The following is an 18876-nucleotide window of genomic DNA, read 5'->3' as shown; positions in this document are numbered from 1 at the left end:
GGGCTGCTCACCGACACGTAAAATGATGCACGGTGATGTCAGGCAGGTGTCCCGATGTCACTGCGCGTTATTTAGATCTTCAGGTTGGTGGGCGCGCAGCCGACTCGGCTACATGCCCACCAAAATGTCAAAGGCCTATTAAGGCCTGTTAAAAACTAATTTAAACAATTAAATGAGCTGCCCATCCAACCTTAAGGTTGGCGGGCAGACGAAGAGCCCAGGTGGCCTTCATATTTTTCATGGAATCTCATCGGCAGGTGGGATGAGGTTTCATGAAATGTTTAAAATTTCAATAAAAATGTTTTTTAAATATCATTGATATGTCCCAGCTCATGTGACACTGTCACATGAGGGGACGTGTTTTAAAAGTTTTCAAATACTTTATTTAGAAATTTTAAACTTAAACAAATGTCCCTGTGGCACCTCTGTGCCTCAAGGAGATTTCTGCGCTCATTCGCCCACATGCTCACACTCCCAACTCAGGGAACACCCCCCCTCCCCCACCTGCACAGGGAGTGCTTAGCGCTTCCTGGCGAGTGTCACGCTGGGCGGGCCTTAATTGGCGCTAAAATGGCGGTACGCATCCGATTGGAGGCGCCAATTGGGTTTGCGCTTGCTCCCATCCATCCCTGCACAATCCCCCCAACGGCGGTGGTGGGGGGGGTGGTATACACTACTCATAAGAACAAGAAATAGGAACAGGAGTAGACCATTCGGCCTCTCGAGCCTGCTCCGCCATTCAATAAGATCATGGCTGATCTCATTGTATTTTGATTTCCACTTTCCCATCTAACCCCAATTACCTTTGATTCCCTTGCCTAACAAGAATCTATGTACCTCTGATTTAAAAATATTCAATGAAGCCATCTCTACCACCTTCTGAGGCAGAGAATTTCCAAGTGGTGAATTTGTGGTGAAATTATCCCACCAGTGTCTTCTTCCCCTTGTTATTTCTTACCTCCACCCGTTTGGATTCTACATCTTCCAATGCAAGATCCTTTCATGCTATCATACTTATTCTATCTCGTACTAACAAAGCTATCCCACCACCCTTTCCTTCCTGCCTGTCCTTTCGAAAAGTCACAAACCCCTGAATATTTAGTGCCCAGCTTTGATTTCTTTGTAACCACATCTCCGTAATGACTATAAGATCATACCCATTAACCTCTATTTGTGCTGTTAATTCATTTATTTTGTTCCAAATACTATGTGCATTTAAGTAAAGATCCATTAATTTTGCCTTTTTACCATTTTTCCCCTATTTGCTGCAATTTTTGTATGTTTGTACACTCTATCCCTTCCTGTGACACTCTGGATATCATTACCTAAATAGCTGCCCTGCAAGGCTGCCATGTCCTTTTGCTTTGTAAGCCTATGTATCCCCTCTCCAGAACCCTCCCTCCTTTTTAGTTTAAAGCCCTCTCTGCAGCCCTAGTTATTCGGTTCTCCAGGGCACTGGTCCCAGCACAGTTCAAGTGAAGCCCGTCCCTCTGGAACAGCTCCCTTCTACCCTAGTACTGGTGCCAGTGCCCCATGAACTGAAACTCATTCCTCCCACAACAACCTTCAAGCTATGCACTTAACCCCTTGACTTTATTTCCCCTGCGCTAGTTTGCCCATGGCTCAGGTAGCAATCCCGAGACTATTACCTTGGAGGTTCTGCTTTTTAATTTAGCTCATAACTGTTCAAATTCTTTCAGCAGAAACCCCTTTCTAATCCTATCAATGTCGTTTGTACCAACATGGAGGACGACAACTGGATCCCTTCCCTTCCACTCCAAGTTCCTCTCCAGCTCTGAGGAGATATCCTTAACCCTGGCACCGGGCAGGCAACACAGCCTTTGGAACTCATGCTAACGGCTGCAGAGAACAGTGTCTATCCCCCTAAGTATACTGTCCCCTACCACTATTACACACGGTATCAATCTTATATTCAACAAGCTATCTTTAAGGAAAGAGACAAAAAACACTGGAGATGCAAACACAAACTAAAGACCTTATTTTACTTTAAAGTCTAGAAATACTCACCAATCCTGCTCACCAATCAGCTGCTTTCTGCACTCTTTTCCCTCTCACGTTCTTTAATGGTCCCACACTCTCTCTCACTGTTAAAGGCTCTGCTCCTCTCACACTCTCTTGCTGTAAATGGCCCCGCTGTTTCTCTCACACTCTCTCGCTGTAAATGACCACGCTGTTTCTCTCATACTCTCTCGCTGTAAATGGCCCCACTGTTTCTTTCACACTCTCTTGCTGTAAACGGCCCCTCTGTTTTCATCACACTCTCACCCTGTAAATGGCCCTGTTGTTTCTCTCGCACTCGCTCCCTCTAAATGACCACGCTGTTTCTCTCATGGTCTCTCACTGTAAATGGCCCCGCTGTTTCTCTTGCACTTGCTCTCACTAAATTACCATGCTGTTTCTCTCACACTGTCTCGCTGTAAATGGCCCTGCTGTTTCTCTTGCACTCGCTCACTTTAAATGACCATGCTGTTTCTCTCACACTCTCACCCTGTAAATGGCCCCGCTGTTTCTCTTGCACTTGCTCTCTCTAAATGACCATGCTGTTTCTCTCACATTCTCTCGCTGTAAGTGGCCCGAGCATTTCCTCTACTTTGTATTCCAGCCCCCTTGAGAAAAAGGCCAGCATTCCAATGGTTATCAAAGAAGCAAATTCCTAGAAGACAGTTTCTAAAGCAGTGATTTGAAAGCATTTTTCTTGGTCATGCAAAATTTTGCAGCACACATGGGAATGTTGGTACCAGAGGGACAATCCTCTGCCACTAATATTGTCATCTCTAGGCATTGCATTTTTTAGCAAAACCAGCAAGCAGTGTCTGTTCACCTACTCCATTACAAGTTGTTGTTTGGTAGTACAGAACTTGAGTGTTGCTGAAAATAGAGACATTTTTTGTCGAAGCTTTTCATCTTGCACCCCCTGATATTGGTAATTTCTTGCAAATTGTCCTGCTGAATGCAAGACAAAAAGCTTTGACAAAAAATGCCTTTTTTTTTTCAGCAATACTCATTACCAGTCCTTAAAAATGAGTGAAGCTCATTGGAAGACATCCCAGAACCTGGAGCAAGCATATATTCACAAGGATCAAGGAAGAGGATATAGCAGGGAACAGCCCTGAAACCTGATCTGTGCTACTCCCAATGTGAACACAGTGCCAGATCCAACAGGCCGGGTCTAGATGGGCGGTGTGAAAGTATTCTGCCTACTTCTGTAGGCCAATTGCCATGCTAGGATGTTGTGGAGATGCTTAATACTCGTGAATATTAACACCATTTGCTCTGTCAGCTCTTAAACTAGCCAGAATTGGAGCTTCTAAGCCACCTAGTGACAGTTCCCCTTTATTATACCCCTGTAATAGTAAGAATAACAGTTTGATTTTATTTTGTTAAAGACAAGTAGTTCACGACAGTGAAGGACTGAAATACAAGGATGCACAAGTTAAAATTAAAATAGATTACATAAGAAGGTAATGAAGCTGAGCAGAACATTTTTTGACAAAGATAATAGACCTGGAGAAGAAATTGCCAGAAAAACCAGTACTCTGGTGTTTTTCATATCCTATAAGTCTTTCATCTTTTACGAAAGGCTTTAGTGGAGCAGATGATTTCAAGTAGCAATTACATAAAATTATATAGGATATATGGCACAGAAACAGGCCATTCGGGACAACCAGTCCTTGCTGGTGTTTATTCTCCACTTGAGCCTCCTCCCATCTTTACTCATCTAAATCTACCATTGTAACCATCTTCTTCTCTTCCCTTCTCCCTCATATGCTTGTCTAGTTTTCTTTTAAATACACCTGTACTAATAGTCATTTGGTAGTACAGAACTTGAGTCTTGTTGAATAAAAGAGGCATGTTGAAGTTTTTTGTCTTGCACTCATCAGGACACTTCACAAGATTACCAATGTAAAAGAAGAACAACAATTTATATTGTATGAGAAGAGAGTGCTGATTGTTGGAGGCGTTGCCATGGGGAATACACCAGTGATGGTGACTGATGGTTAACTACCAAGTGTTTGAAATTTAAACCAGGCAGCTTGACCCTGATTGGTCAAAGCATTGCCTTGAGGAATGAATCAGCGAATGGCTGTCACTTATTTTGTTTAGCTGAAACAGGCGCAATGTGTATACATGTTCTTCCTGTCTGCAAAGAACAAGGCCCTGTGTATTAATATATATATAGCTTCCAGTACATGCAAATGCGCAACACTGCGAGTCCAACTGACAATCTTAAATTGGTTCTCAGCGTAAGTCTTAGCACACTGAGGGTTATTTAGCAAATGTTGTCCAATCACAGAATGGCATCTAACTTTGGACACTGTGTTTTAAGTTTTGCAAGCACAGGCTGGTTGGGTACGGTCAGTACTTTGCCTGTTGTGAACTCCCCTTCCTTGATATACTAGTTGAGAAATCTTCCAGAGGGTTCGCTACCATATGCTGTAGATTAGTCTTATCACCAACCTTGTAAATAGGGCCTGAGCCATTTGCTCACCATGCAAGCTTGATGCTGAATTAGGGTGCACCAAAGGCATCCTGCGGGATAATCAGTTCATTTTGCGCTGTATATAGTGCAAACTCATGAACGGTCCTAAGGCTGTCACTTTCGTCCTTGAAAAGTGCCCAGCCTACCTCAGATTACCCTGGAAGGGCAAGGTATCTCAAAATTTTGAGCAACAGGTGAAACTAGCTGTTTCATACTGCTACTATTGAGTAGCAACACAAGTGGTATATGCCACTAACAGGATGCTACCATCAAGCCAAAAAGGCATTCTGTCTATCACACAAATGAGTAATGTAATGCATTTCAGTGCCAGTGTGATGCTAGGTATGTAGGCCATACATCCCAAAGAGTGGCGGATCGTATCAAACAGCACATCCCTCACGGCCAAGGTACAGACTGTACCCAACCAGCCCATGCTTGCAAAACTCAAAACACAGTTTCCAACATTAGATGTGATTCTGCGATTGGACAACATTTGCTAATTAATCCGCAGTGTGCTAAGCATTGTGCTGACAATCAATTTAAGATTGTCCAGTCAGGATCAAGCTGCCTGGTTTAAATTTCAAACACTTGATAGTTAACTGTCAGTCATCATCAGTGGTGCATTCTCCTTGGCAACACCTCTACCAATCAGAGTCCACTTGACAACAAATCATCACTCTCTTTTCATACAGTATATTTCTCCTTATATTGGTGTTCTTGCAAAGTGACCTGATGAGTGCAAGACAAAAAGTTTTGACAGGTCACTTTTTTCAGCAATACATCTATACTATTTGCTTCAACCACTCCCTGTGTTCTTCTTACCACTCTTTGGGTGAAGAAGTTTCTTCTGAATTCCCTATAGGATTTCTTGGTGACTATTTTATACTGCTGGCTTCTAGTTACACTCTTCCCCACAAGAGGAAACATTCTCATTGTATCCCCTCTATCAAAATCTTTCATAATTTTACAGACCTCTAGTAGGTCACATCTGAGCCTTCTTTTTTAAAAGAGAGAAGGGCCTGTCAATCCTTTCCTGATATGTATAACCACACATTTATGATATCATCCTTGTAAATCTTGTCTGCTCCCTCCCTAGTGACTCAATATCCTTATAACAAGGGCATTGACAATATGACAACCAGAACTGTGTGCAGTACGCCAAGTGTGATCTAATCAAGGTTTGATACAGGTTTAGCGTAACTTCTCTATTTTTCAGTTTTGTCCCCCTGGAAATAAAACCTTGTGCTTGGTTTGCTTTTTTTTTATGGCCTTGCTAACTTGTGGTGCTACTTTTAGTGATTGATTATTTGTGCTCTGGGTTCCTTTGTTCCTTTCCTCCAGACTTGCACCTTCCAAGCAATGAGTCACCTCCCTATTCTTCCTACCTCATTTATCTGTGTTGAACTTCATATGTCCATTCTGCAAGTTTATTAATGTCCTCCTTTAATTTACTGCCATCCTCATCAGTATTGACTTTCCCCCCAATTTGGTGTCATCCATGAATTAAAAAATTTGTTTTTGATTCCAAAGTCCTAATCGTTAATGTAAATTCTGAACAGCAGTGATCCCAGCACTGACCCATGTGGAACTCCATTTCCCACCTTCTGCTTCTCTGAATAACTCTCACTCTTTGCTTTCTGCTTTGAAGCCAACTGGCAATCCATTCTGCCACTTGTCCCCTGACTCCACATTCTCTGACCTTATTCATTAGTCTATAATGGGACACCTTATCTAAAGTCTATTCAAAATCCAGATAAATTACATCTACTGAAATGCCATTGTCTACTCACTTTTTTACTTCCTCAAAAACTTCAGTAATTTTGGTGAAGCAAGATTTACCCTTTTGAAATCCATGCTTACGATTCAGTATGTTATGGTCTCAGCTGATGTTACTACTGGACAAGTCAGATCCCTGGGTGGAACCTGGCTTGATAGACCCTAACTTTTATTTTTTGTTTAGAATCATGAAGGGTGGTTACTGAAGAAAGTCCAGAGTCTGCTGATGTACTTTTAACAAAACAATAAAACATTTATTAAACAAGAAAAAGATTAACTATATTACAGTACTCCTTCACCCACAACCATACCTTTACAGATATATACAGATTCGTAAAAATAACACAAGTTACAAAATCTATCTTATACTCTAACATTCACAGTAAATATACAGCCCATGTAAACCAATAGCCGACCTGTGGTCGGACACACCACACTCCAAGATCAAGCAACAGATGCCACCCAAAGCAGATGCTATGGATTTCTCATCAACTACCCCCAGATGCTTGTCACGCCATGAGCCAACCAGCTTCATGGAACTCCTTCCTCCCGATGGTTTCCAATCTCAATGCAGGAAGAACTTGCTTTGGGATCTTCTTCCAAACAAAGTTTTCACTTGGTCATCTTCCACAAGGATCCACCTCCAGGGTTTCAACCTCTCCTCCTGATGTTCTTTTCCCCAGGATAACCATGTGCTTTCAAGCTTCACCTACCACACACTCTCTCTTAGATATTCAGCCGTGCCAACAGGACACCACTGCTTCACAGGCTTGTAGTAAGGAGTCACCAATCTTTGGCTGCTGTCCCCGCGAATCTTCTGGCTTCTCACACGCCCACTTTTCCTTGAGTCTGCTTCCTGCAGTTTTCTCTCTTTAATTCAGAGCCTTTTCCTCTGCTCATTACTTTCACTTCCACTGAACAGGACGTGTTCCCTATTCCTGTTCTTGTTCTTTGACTTAACTGTCTTCCTGGGACTGTCTTTTGTCCCCGTTCCCTGATTTCTGGGACTTCATTCTTTTGGGATATCCAGTCTCTGTAGTTCCCTCTCCTGTCCAGTTTCCTCACCCTTTGGTATACACAGACCAACTTAATTCAAACTCCTTTGCTGTTTCTCTGTAGGTCTGCTGTTGCTATGCAACAGCCCAGTTTTTCCTACCTTGTTTTAGCTTCCCTAAACCACTACCTCCCCTTGATAACATAGCTTTCCACTTCAAGGGTCAAAAGACCTCATTAAAAATGCAGGTGCGCAAGCAGAGCTTAGACTTGCTGACTCCACTCTAAAATGAAACCAAAAATCCAGGCTTCACCCTTCTAACACACAAATTAAAAAAATATATTAAACTTAAACCTAAAGTTAAACTTAAACTTAAAGCTATAGCTTATTCTTAACACTCACCAAAACAAATATAACTTGCTTAAAGGTAACTCTGATTCCTAACAATTATTATATTGCTCGTTTCTAGATATTCCTCTTTGCTTTAGTAAGAATTCCATTATTTTTCATACCACTGATGTTAAGCTGATTGGTTTATAATTCCTGGACATGTTCTGTCCCCCTTTTTTCATATAGTAATTAACTATCTGCCAGCCCTCTGGCACTATATCTATTTTTCTAACAAATTATTAAATATGAATAGTAATGCCTCTGCTATCTCTTTCCTAGATTATTTTAAAATATGTGGATTCAATTAATCCGGAGCAGGGTTTTTATCCTCTTCAAGTTTGTTTCATTTATTCAATACATCCCCATTTTTATTTTAAATGCACTTATCTCATTACTCATCTCATCATGTCTACCTATTCTATCTCCCTGGTAAATACTGAAGCTAAATAATTATTTAATATTATTGCCATCACCCTATCATTACCTATGGTATTATCCTGTCTTAATGATCCTATTCCTATCACAGCCTTCCTTTTTTATTGAAATGCCTGGGAAATATTCTACTCTTTTGTTTTATGTTCCTTGATCATTTAATTTCATTGTTCCTCTTTGCCTTCCTAATTGTTTTTTGACTTCCCTTCTAATCTCTTTGTATTCTCTCTTATTCTGTGCTCTCTGCTGTCTGTGTACTTAATGTATCCCTCTTTCCTAACCCTCAGTTGTTCCCTGATATCCTTCTCATCCATGGAGTTCCAATAGTGTTTAGTTTGTTCTTTCCTCTTGGCATATATATTTTCCTGCAGTCTGTTGAACACAGTTTTAAATGTTTCCCATTGTTGTTCTGCATCATTGTTTGCCAATATATTTGCCCGTTTTACTTTCTCAAGTTCTAATCTCAGCCCCTCAAAATCAGCTTTTCTTCAATCTATTAACTTGGTTCTCATCATACTTATGTCCTTCTCTGTAATCGTCTTAAAGCACATTATATAGTGGCCACTATTGCCTAGATGCCTGTTAGATCCATTTCTAAGGAGAAAAATAATTTAAACGTGAGAGGTTGGTTAGTGATATGGTGAGAGTGTGTGAGACGGAACCCCCAATTATATAGTGCCTTTCATGACTTCAGGACATCCCAAAGCACTTTACAGCTGATGCAGTACTTAGGAAGTATAAGAATGAAGAGTGTTGCAGTGCAGGGAAACACAGCAGCTGATATGCACACAGCAAGGTCCACAAACACCCATGAGATAATGACCAGATTCTCTGTTTTAGTGATGTTGTTTGAGGGTTAATTATTGGCCAGGACACTGAGGAGAACCATCCTGCCCTTCTTGAAAAATGTCGTGGAATCTTTTATATCTAACTTAGGGGCAAATGTTTTCTGCCAATCCTAACCCAGGGGTGCAGTGCTGGTGCCTCAGATCAGATCAACTTGGCATTTTATCTCCTTTCTATCCACCATATCAAGAGCTGAAGATGCATTATGTCTACGCAGCCTGCCTTTTTTGAGTCTTGTTTGTTGTAACCATCCTCTGTATCTATTTTCAAACACTTCTGATTGTTTCTTGGCTTTGATTTGTGCTCAGATGTGCATGTCTCTTGACTTCAACTTAAGTCAGAAACACCAAGTCCGCCCAGTGTGGGCATGTCAAGATCCAGTGGGCAACTTTGTTTCCAAGGAGGAAGTCAAGGCACTAACTCGGAGTTCTGACTGGAATGCTGGAATTTACCCAGCGCCGGTTCGACCTGCCATACCAGCAATGAGTGAGAGAGGGCAGAAAGCCTCCCTGAGGACTCAGAGGAGCACTCCTTGTAAGTAACAATGCTAGTCATCTGCATTATCCTTTCAGTTTTGCATGAGCATCACTGGTTATGCAAGCCATAACTAGTTTAGTGGCAGCAGAAATAGAAACAAAAGAAAGCTTGTGCATTTAAAAGGCACCTTCCACATCCTCATAATATCCCATAGTGCTTCACATCCAATGATGTGCTTTCAAAGTCACAGTTATTACCATAGAAAATGCAGCAACCAAATTGTGCACAGTAAGATCCCACAAACAACAATGAGAAAAATGGCCAGATAATCTGTTTTTAAAAATGTTTGTTGAGGGATAAATATTGGCCAGGACTCCAGGCAGTACACCCTTGCTCTTCTTCAGTTAATGAGGTGTCAAAAGACAGCACCCCCAGAGTACAGAACCCCATCAGTGCTGCACAGGGAGTGTTGGCCTAAATTTTGTGCTCAAGTCTCTCAAGTGGGGCTTGAACCAATAACCTTCTAACTTTTCAAATGTTTCCTCTTTCTTTGCAGAGAAGCACATTCCATCTACTGTGTGTTCTTACAGCAAAAAAACTAGCTGCTTTTATAGTGAAAGGATTTGCTATCCTATATCTGTCAGTGCACTGTATGTGGAGGCTTAGTATAGTGTCAGGTTGTTATATGGTAGTTGACAGTGTGAAAATTGCTGAAATAATAATTTGTGGTCTTTTTTAAAGCATTTATAATCAGCAGAATCTGTTGAAATGGATATTGCAGAGAAGATTAGATTATGAATAGTGTGGCATGGGCATGCACAGGTTTAATGCAAACCATGAACAAAAACAAAAATACCTGGAAAAACTCAGCAGGTCTGGCAGCATCAGCAGAGAGGAGCACAGTTAACGTTTTGAGTCCGAATGACCTTTCAACAGAACTAAGTAAAAATAGAAGAGAGGTGAAATATAAGCTGGTTTAAGGGGTCGGGGGGGGGGGGGGGTGGTGCGCGCGCGGGTGGTGCGGTGGGACAAGTAGAACTGGATAAAGGGCCAGTGATAGGTGGAGATAACCAAAAGATGTCACAGACAAAAGGACAAAGAGATGTTGAAGGTGGTGATATTATCTAAGGAATGTGCTAATTAAGGGTAGAAAGCAGGACAAGCAAGGTACAGATAGCCCTAGTGGGGGTGGGGTGGGGTGAAGGAATCAAAAAAGGCTAAAAGGTAGAGATAAAACAATGGATGGAAATACATTTAAAAATAAAGGAAGTAGGGGGAAAACATGGTTTAAATAAGGCACAAGAGGCAAAGAGTATTTATACAAATGTGTGTATCATGCATTGCCTTGGGCTAAATGGAAGTGCTGAACTGATTCATAATCTATTGCAATTGCGCCCTCAATCGTTGCATGTGTTCACTATAAAACTGTGTAGGTACATGTAAGCCATTTGCATTTAAGTTCTGCCTGAGTTCAAGGCCATGAAGCAAGAGGGATAACTTTAGTGGAAAAATGTGCCTCCACTGATGGGGAGATCAGTGCTTGTCAGGAGGGTGATGGGTTCCGCAATTGCTCATTTTATGGGTTGAAAAGGAGGAGAATAATGCACCCTGCAAAAAAAAACCAAATAACTGTCTTGTTGTGTTCTCTGCTCCCACCTCCCCTCCAGCATGCCCGCTCTTTGAGAGTCAGCCATGGCAAGTTCCCATTTCGGAGAGAGGGTCTGATGAAGAATGAGAGGGCAAAGCTATCTGGAGCAGAGACGGTAAACCCATCAACGGGCTGAGCCAGTTAGTGCAGAACAGCAAGGAGTGGCGGAACTGGAGTGGGACTACACTGAAGGAATGGCTGGATTGATGTGTAAACACCACCTTTAATCATAAAATGAAGTGTGACACTTTGAGTGATTGGGTGAAATAAATATAGTTCCTTCTGGTTTCATTTTGGTGAAAGTAAGAAACAAAAACGTGTCTCAAATCACTAAAAACGTATTAACATTGCTGCTAAAAGCCCAAAACATTGAAATATTGTTTGTTTCTCTTGCCCTGTGCAAAATTGAGTTTTGCACCTCATCTGATGTGTTAGGACAGAGTACAAAGAAAAAGAGAAGCTAACCACCCGCCCCACCCCCCCCCCCCCTACCCAAACAGGGATGGAAATCGGAAGCTGAATGCAACTGCTAGTAGTGGGTTCTGTGCAGAGTAAGCTAAAGTCTGGAATCCCTTAACTTAGGTTCACAATTACATCCTCCCAGCCACAGAGATCATGCATTTGCACAACATCCAAAAGGTATAATTGTATTGGATTAAAAAAAAACTGTGTTAGCTCCATCTTCTGATTTGTAGTGTGGTAACATTATGATTAACAGACTAGAGTGGAGTATGATTGCTGTAAAGTTAGTTGACCAGACTTCCTAATGTACAATCACAAATAAATAGTTTAAGTCATGATTGTTGAATGATTCATTGATTAGAACAATAAATAGTAAATCTCTTGTCCCTTGGAAGAACTAGAAAAGTAGGGAAGTTTTGGTTCAATCTCTCATCAGTTCTGAGCAGACTGGTCTTACCCTGGAGCTACAATTGGACTCAATAATCTCTGAAATGGGAGTGGAAGTGTTCAACAAGGGTTTTCAATTCTGATCATTTTCATAAATCACCACCTCCCCACCCATCCCCCTCCCACTGCCCAACTGGAAAATGAGGGCACATGGCTAATGAATTGGCCCCAGTCATAATGCCCTATCTGGTCGCATAGCTTGTTGCTGCTGCTCACTCAGGCAAGTTACTAAAGGGAAGCTGGTGCCCATGAAATCATGTCCAGCATGAAATAGTTCCTTGTGGGATGGAGAAAAAATTGTGGTGAAACCCCCCACCCCAAACCCCATCTTTCCCACCTCCAGCCCCAGGAAAATCACTTTTTAAAAATTCATTCTTAGGATATGAGCTGTTAAGACATGGTAGGTAAATTGTGCCAGGCAGACCAAATCCACGAGGGAAACTTGGCCACGCTATCACAAAGGTTTTGCAATTTGTATTTATTATGAGATGTGTGCATTGAATTCAGAAGTAATGAGTCCACTAAGACCTTTAGAAATTTAAAAATTAAATTAAAATATGTATTAACAAAAGAAAAGATTTTAAGCACATACATAATATTATAGTTACTTAATACTAGAAAAAAATCCAAAAATTCTTAATTAACCTAACTCCCAACCACACACACCCTTTAAGGCAACAGTCCAAAATAGATTTTTTTTAAAAGCCAGCAAGTTACCACAGCACCCACCCGACAGTGGAATTCCAAAAGCTTTTCTCCAACTTTAGTTACCGGACACAGCAGACTTATTCAAAAATGGCTGGAGGCTTCTTCAAAGCTGTTTCACACACTCTTGTTAGATCTTACATTGCCCCCCAACATGATCTTTCATTCCCCTTTATATATGTTTCTCTCTCTTTAATCAGTAAATTCCACTGTTCCATATGTCTTTGCAAATTTACTTTTCCCATAATATAAAAATCTTCCATGTTGCCAATATGACCTCTTTCCTTTTGGGAGAAACAAACACACTGCTTGGCCTTTTTATCTTACCAGTTGTAAACATGCTACCATCCCTTTGAAATCTAAAAACTTCCTTCACTTCTCTAAAAATGCAAATTTCCTTCACACCTTATATTCTAAAACCTCATCCATGTTTACTCATTAGCATTTCAAGTACCCTTCTACACCTAACTCCTTTTGACAACTTCAAGCCTGCAGTCTAGTTGACTCCAACTCAATTAAATCACATGGACAGAATAATCTATATTCACCCCTATAAACCTACTTTACAATAACCCACATTAATATGAAAATTCTTATAGTATTGTAACAAGCATCACTGGCAAGGCAGGCATTTATTGTCCATTTCTAGTTATCACAACTGAAGTCTTTGTTAGGCCAGTAGGCAATTAAGAGCCAACCATGTCATTGTTGGAATGGGGTCACAAAAAGGCCAGATCTGATAAGGACGGCTGCCAGATTCCCTTCCCTAAAGGACATGAGTGAACCAGCTGGCAATTTGACAGCCTCATGATCACTTTTTATTTTTTTAAATTGAATTCAAATGCATACAAACCCCTGATTGGATTTTAATTCACAATCTTAAGATTATTATTCCTGTTTGTTATATTCCAACTATAACCATAGTTTGTTGAGATTTGTTCTATATTTAGCTTATCCAGAGAAGCATACGCTGTTGGCAATGTTATTCTCCAGTCAATTGCTCTGACTGATCATTGCCATACCTGAGATCTTTAGCTACAGGCAGTTTGGATGCAGTACCAGCATTTTGAATTGCTGAGCAAAGTTTTTCCATTAAGAGCCACTGGCCACTGAAAGATTAACTTATGAGCTGTGAGATTTTGCATGATTATAAAATAAAAGGAAAAAGGTAGAGCCTTTGTTCCAATTGTACCCCACCATAAAAGAAACAGGAATTTGCACTATGCATGAAGGTTGAGCAAATGAGGAAAGCACAGGTGGGCAGTCATTGCTTACAGGAAATCTAGATGAAACCTTTCACTAAACAGCAAGTCCCAAATAAATAATATTAAAAAGCAGGAGCGGTTCACCCAGTGCCAGATTATGCTGAAACAATAACGATCTCAGAACTGTTTCTGGTTCATGTGTAATGACTGGGAAAGAAAAACATCTTGCACAACCACAGACTGTCCAAAGGCACTTTCTTCTTCATTCTCTTGCATCTAGAGACTGTAAGGAACATATATTTTTATTTCTATTGGACTGTGGATTGAAATTACAATGGCTGCTGTTTGAGGGACATGTCCACTGGAACAGGATGAGAGATACACACGATGTCGCATAGAACAGAGTGTGCCATGAAAGACAAGATGGTGCTGGAAAGGAGTCCTGGACCAAGGGATCTGCTGGGAAACAGCGTTTTAATTGGCTCCTGACCAGGTTTTTGTGTGAGAGCAGTCAGCTGAATAGCTCCTAGCCTGAAAGGAACAAGACCTAAAACCTTTTTCTCCTGTGGGTGGAAGATTCCATTAGTTCCACAATAATAGCTGGCTGGCTTTTCTCCTCATGTCTCTATAACCTTCTCTCTGAAAACCCTGTCAAGAGGCAAAGAGGAAAGTCACTGTTAGAGACAAGTTAGAAAGGCAAGTGCTCAACCAGTGAAGAAAGTGCTGGAAGACCACCTTGTGTCATCAACAAGAAGTGAAAGGAATTTAGAAGACATTGATCAAAATCACCCCATCGAATCTTGTACTCCGGATTTGTGCTATTGAACTGTTTTATACCACCCTTAAAATACATGTTTATGTGTCTTATGTGTCATGTGTATGTGTGTGTGTCTGTGTGTGTGTGTAGGGATTTAAGAAGGGGTTAGAGTTTAAGTTATAATGTTAGAAGTTAGCAGTTCATATTTCTTTCTTTTGCCACTAGTTAAAGACAGTTTGTTCAATAAACAGTTATTTACGTATTAAGTTTACAAACCTGGTGCTTGTATTCTATTAACCTAAATTAAACAGTTAGGGAGAATTCAGGCAATCTGGTGGTTTGGTCAAATTTTTCACATTTGTCACGGATCAGAGAACAGGGGCTTGATATTACAGTGCACTATCCCCAGAGGGTCGTGACAAGATGCATAAAGCAGATCGAGCATATGCTTATGTCTGTTTCTTTAGCTAGTTTTTCCTGAAATAGGTTGTTAGCATGTCACCAGAGGCTATAGCTTCAGAGATGCCGCTCTATAACAAACATGGCTGACCAGGAGACCCTCCTGCTCTTACTGCCTGCCTTAGGCATTTTGGAAGGATTTACAGGTTGATTATCAAACAGTTTGACCATGTTATAAATGCACCTTCTGTGGTCATCAAGCCCTGGAGTGGGGCTCAAACCTGGAACTTCTAGTTCAGATGCAGGGTCATTACCCACTGTGCCACAGGACCTCCCCCACAAGACACTTTACAGCCAGTGAAATGTTATAATGTGGAAGATGCATCAGCCAGTTTGTGTACTGCAAGGTCCCACAAACAGCAATGTGATAATTACCTTTTTTAAAAAAGTGATGCTGTTTGTGGAATAAATGCTCACCAGGGATAAATTCCCCCTGCTCTTCAAATAATGTCGTGATCTTTTTACATCCACCTAAGAAGGAAGGCTGGGCCTTGGTTTAAAGTCTCATACAGGAGGCAGAACCTCTGACATTGCGACATTCCCTCAGTGTTGGCCGAGATTTTGGTCGCAAGTCTCTGGAGTGGGGCTTGAACCCACAACCTTCCAGTTCAGAGATGAGAATGTTACTACTGAACTAAGGCTGACATTTTTATGAGTGGCACTACAAGAGCTTAGCAAGACCTAAACTTCATGCGTAAAGGTGACTATTAAGTTTATCAGCAGTCAAGATTGTACATTTTTCACTAACAATAGAAACACTTGATAAATCTTAAGAAACTAAGAACGTTCCAAACCATGGACTTCCATTGTCCAATTTTGTCACTTTGTATTGTACCCTGTATTGTTAAAGATTTTGGCAGGTACAGGTTGAGGAGTACATGTGCATTGTACAATGGAAAGGCATTTGTTTTGAATAACATAATGAACGCAGTAAGTTACAGTTCTGGAATGAACTGCCTGAAAGGGTGGTAGAAGCAGATTCAATAGTAACTTTCAAAAGGGAATTGGGTAAGTACTTGAAGGGAAGTAAATTATAAGGCAAAGGGGAAACATTCGGTGGAGTGGGACTAATTGGATCGCTCTACCTGTGAACTGGCATAGGCTCGATAGGCCATATGGCCTCCTTCTGTCCTTTGGTCCTCTAAAATGTGAAACAATTTGAACTAGGCTAATATTTCTAACCTCTTTGTACCCTGTATTCATGATTTTTAAATGTTGAACGACCTTCATTTTTGTCAAAACTGTTGAAACTTATTTTATGATAAAACCTGTTGATATAATTTTCAGAAGCAAAAGTTGTACATTTTAGTTTAATGTAAATGTTTTGTCATGAAAGATCACAGTGGTTTTAACTGGTATCATTTAATTTGGTGTACATCACTATTTCATTTTGCTTGGTTCTGTAGGCACTTGAGTACATACATTGAAAAAATAATCAAAGAAGAAAATGTGTAATTATGCAGGAGTGCATCTACATTATATTTAAAAGAAAAACACTCAAAAATGCTTTTCCCATTAATATCCTGGTTTCTTTTAAGGCCTTCCAGATTTGTTAGCCCTTTAAGTGGTGGGATGTGTGTATGTCTAAAGATTTCAATTCAAACCCCAATGACCCTAATTAGAACTGTATAAATACTAAAATATTGGGAATGTCCATTACTGTAAATACCAAGATATTAGGAGTATCTTTAATACTCTGAATACTAAAATTTTAGTGAGTTACTGTAAATACTAAGATCATGAGTATCTGTAAAACACGGAGATATTGAGAGGGTCTTTACAATAAATGCTAAGATATTGCGAGTGTTTAAACAGTAAATACTAAGATATCAGGTGTGTCTTCATTACCTAAGACTAAGATAGTGGGGAGGCCTCGGGTTTGTTTTTTTAATGAAATACTATCCCAATATTCTTTTGGCCGGCCTCCCATCTTCCACAAACTTTAATAAAAGCAAAAAAACTGCGGATGCTGGAAATCCAAAACAAAAACAGAATTACCTGGAAAAACTCAGCAGGTCTGGCAGCATCGGCGGAGAAGAAAAGAGTTGACGTTTCGAGTCCTCATGACCCTTCGACAGAACTTGAGTTTGAGTCCAGGAAAGAGCTGAAATATAAGCTGGTTTAAGGTGTGTGTGTGGGGGGCGGAGAGATAGAGAGACAGAGAGGTGGAGGGGTGGGGGGGTGTGGTTGTAGGGACAAACAAGCAGTGATAGAAGCAGATCATCAAAAGATGTCAACGACAATAGTACAATAGAACACATAGGTGTTAAAGTTAAAGAGTTGGTGATATTATCTAAACGAATGTGCTAATTAAGAATGGATGGTAGGGCACTCAAGGTATAGCTCTAGTGGGGTTTTTTTTATAATGGAAATAGGTGGGAAAAGGAAAATCTTTATAATTTATTGGAAAAAAAAGGAAGGGGGAAACAGAAAGTGGGTGGGGATGGGGGAGGGAGCTCACGACCTAAAGTTGTTGAATTCAATATTCAGTCCGGAAGGCTGTAAAGTCCCTAGTCGGAAGATGAGGTGTTGTTCCTCCAGTTTGCGTTGGGCTTCACTGGAACAATGCAGCAAGCCAAGGACAGACATGTGGGCAAGAGAGCAGGGTGGAGTGTTAAAATGGCAAGCGACAGGGAGGTTTGGGTCCCTGTCGCTTGCCATTTTAACACTCCACCCTGCTCTCTTGCCCACATGTCTGTCCTTGGCTTGCTGCATTGTTCCAGTGAAGCCCAACGCAAACTGGAGGAACAACACCTCATCTTCCGACTAGGGACTTTACAGCCTTCCGGACTGAATATTGAATTCAACAACTTTAGGTCGTGAGCTCCCTCCCCCATCCCCACCCACTTTCTGTTTCCCCCTTCCTTTTTTTTCCAATAAATTATAAAGATTTTCCTTTTCCCACCTATTTCCATTATAAAAAAACCCCACTAGAGCTATACCTTGAGTGCCCTACCATCCATTCTTAATTAGCACATTCATTTAGATAATATCACCAACTCTTTAACTTTAACACCTATGTGTTCTATTGTACTATTGTCGTTGACATCTTTTGATGATCTGCTTCTATCACTGCTTGTTTGTCCCTACAACCACACCCCCCCCCACCTCTCTGTCTCTCTATCTCTCCGCCCCCCACACACACACCTTAAACCAGCTTATATTTCAGCTCTTTCCTGGACTCGAACTCAAGTTCTGTCGAAGGGTCATGAGGACTCGAAACGTCAACTCTTTTCTTCTCCGCTGATGCTGTCAGACTTGCTGAGTTTTTCCAGGTAATTCTGTTTTTGTTTTCCACAAACTTTAACTCATTCAAACCTGTGCTGCCCGTATCCTAACTCACAACAAGTCTAATTCACCCATCAACGCTAGGCTCGCTAACCTACCTTGGTTCCATCAATACTTTGATTCAATAATTCTCATCCTCCTGTTCAAATTTCTCCATAGTCTTGCCCTTCCCTATCTCTGCAATTTTAATTAGCCCTACAACTCCCTGAGAAATTAGTCCCTCCAATTCTGCCTTCATGTACATTCCCCATTCCCTTTACTCCATCATTGGTGGCCATGTCTTTAGCCATCTAGGCCCTAAGCTGTAGAATTTGAAATCTTTTTGCCTCTCTCCTCCTTTGAGACCCTCCTTAAAACTTACCCACTTAACCAAGTTTTTAGTTATTGCTCCTATTCCTTGGTGTCAGTTTGTGTCTAATTATGCTCTTGTGAAGTGCCTTAACTTAATTGTACAATAAATTACTTTGGTACATTTGCTGTTGAAAACCA

General features: G+C 40.9%; 1 protein-coding gene across 4 annotated transcripts in view; it reads left to right on the top strand.

The window, feature by feature from the left end:
* The window catches only part of fbxo16 (F-box protein 16), a 71635-nt gene extending 59771 nt beyond the window's left edge, over positions 1-11864 (top strand). For all 4 annotated transcript variants that reach the window (XM_041187305.1, XM_041187302.1, XM_041187304.1 and 1 more), the window contains 2 exons: positions 9248-9473; positions 11084-11864. In XM_041187305.1, coding sequence (XP_041043239.1) covers positions 9248-9473; positions 11084-11151 — 294 coding nt within the window. In that variant the 3' untranslated portion in view covers positions 11152-11864. The remainder of the gene's footprint in view (positions 1-9247; positions 9474-11083) is intronic.
* The last annotated feature ends 7012 nt before the right edge of the window (positions 11865-18876 follow it).

Source organism: Carcharodon carcharias, chromosome 5, assembly GCF_017639515.1.
Source record: "Carcharodon carcharias isolate sCarCar2 chromosome 5, sCarCar2.pri, whole genome shotgun sequence".
NCBI classification, from domain to species: domain Eukaryota; kingdom Metazoa; phylum Chordata; class Chondrichthyes; order Lamniformes; family Lamnidae; genus Carcharodon; species Carcharodon carcharias.
Note: the sequence above shows the minus strand (reverse complement) of the source record. Positions and strands in the feature narration are given on the sequence as shown.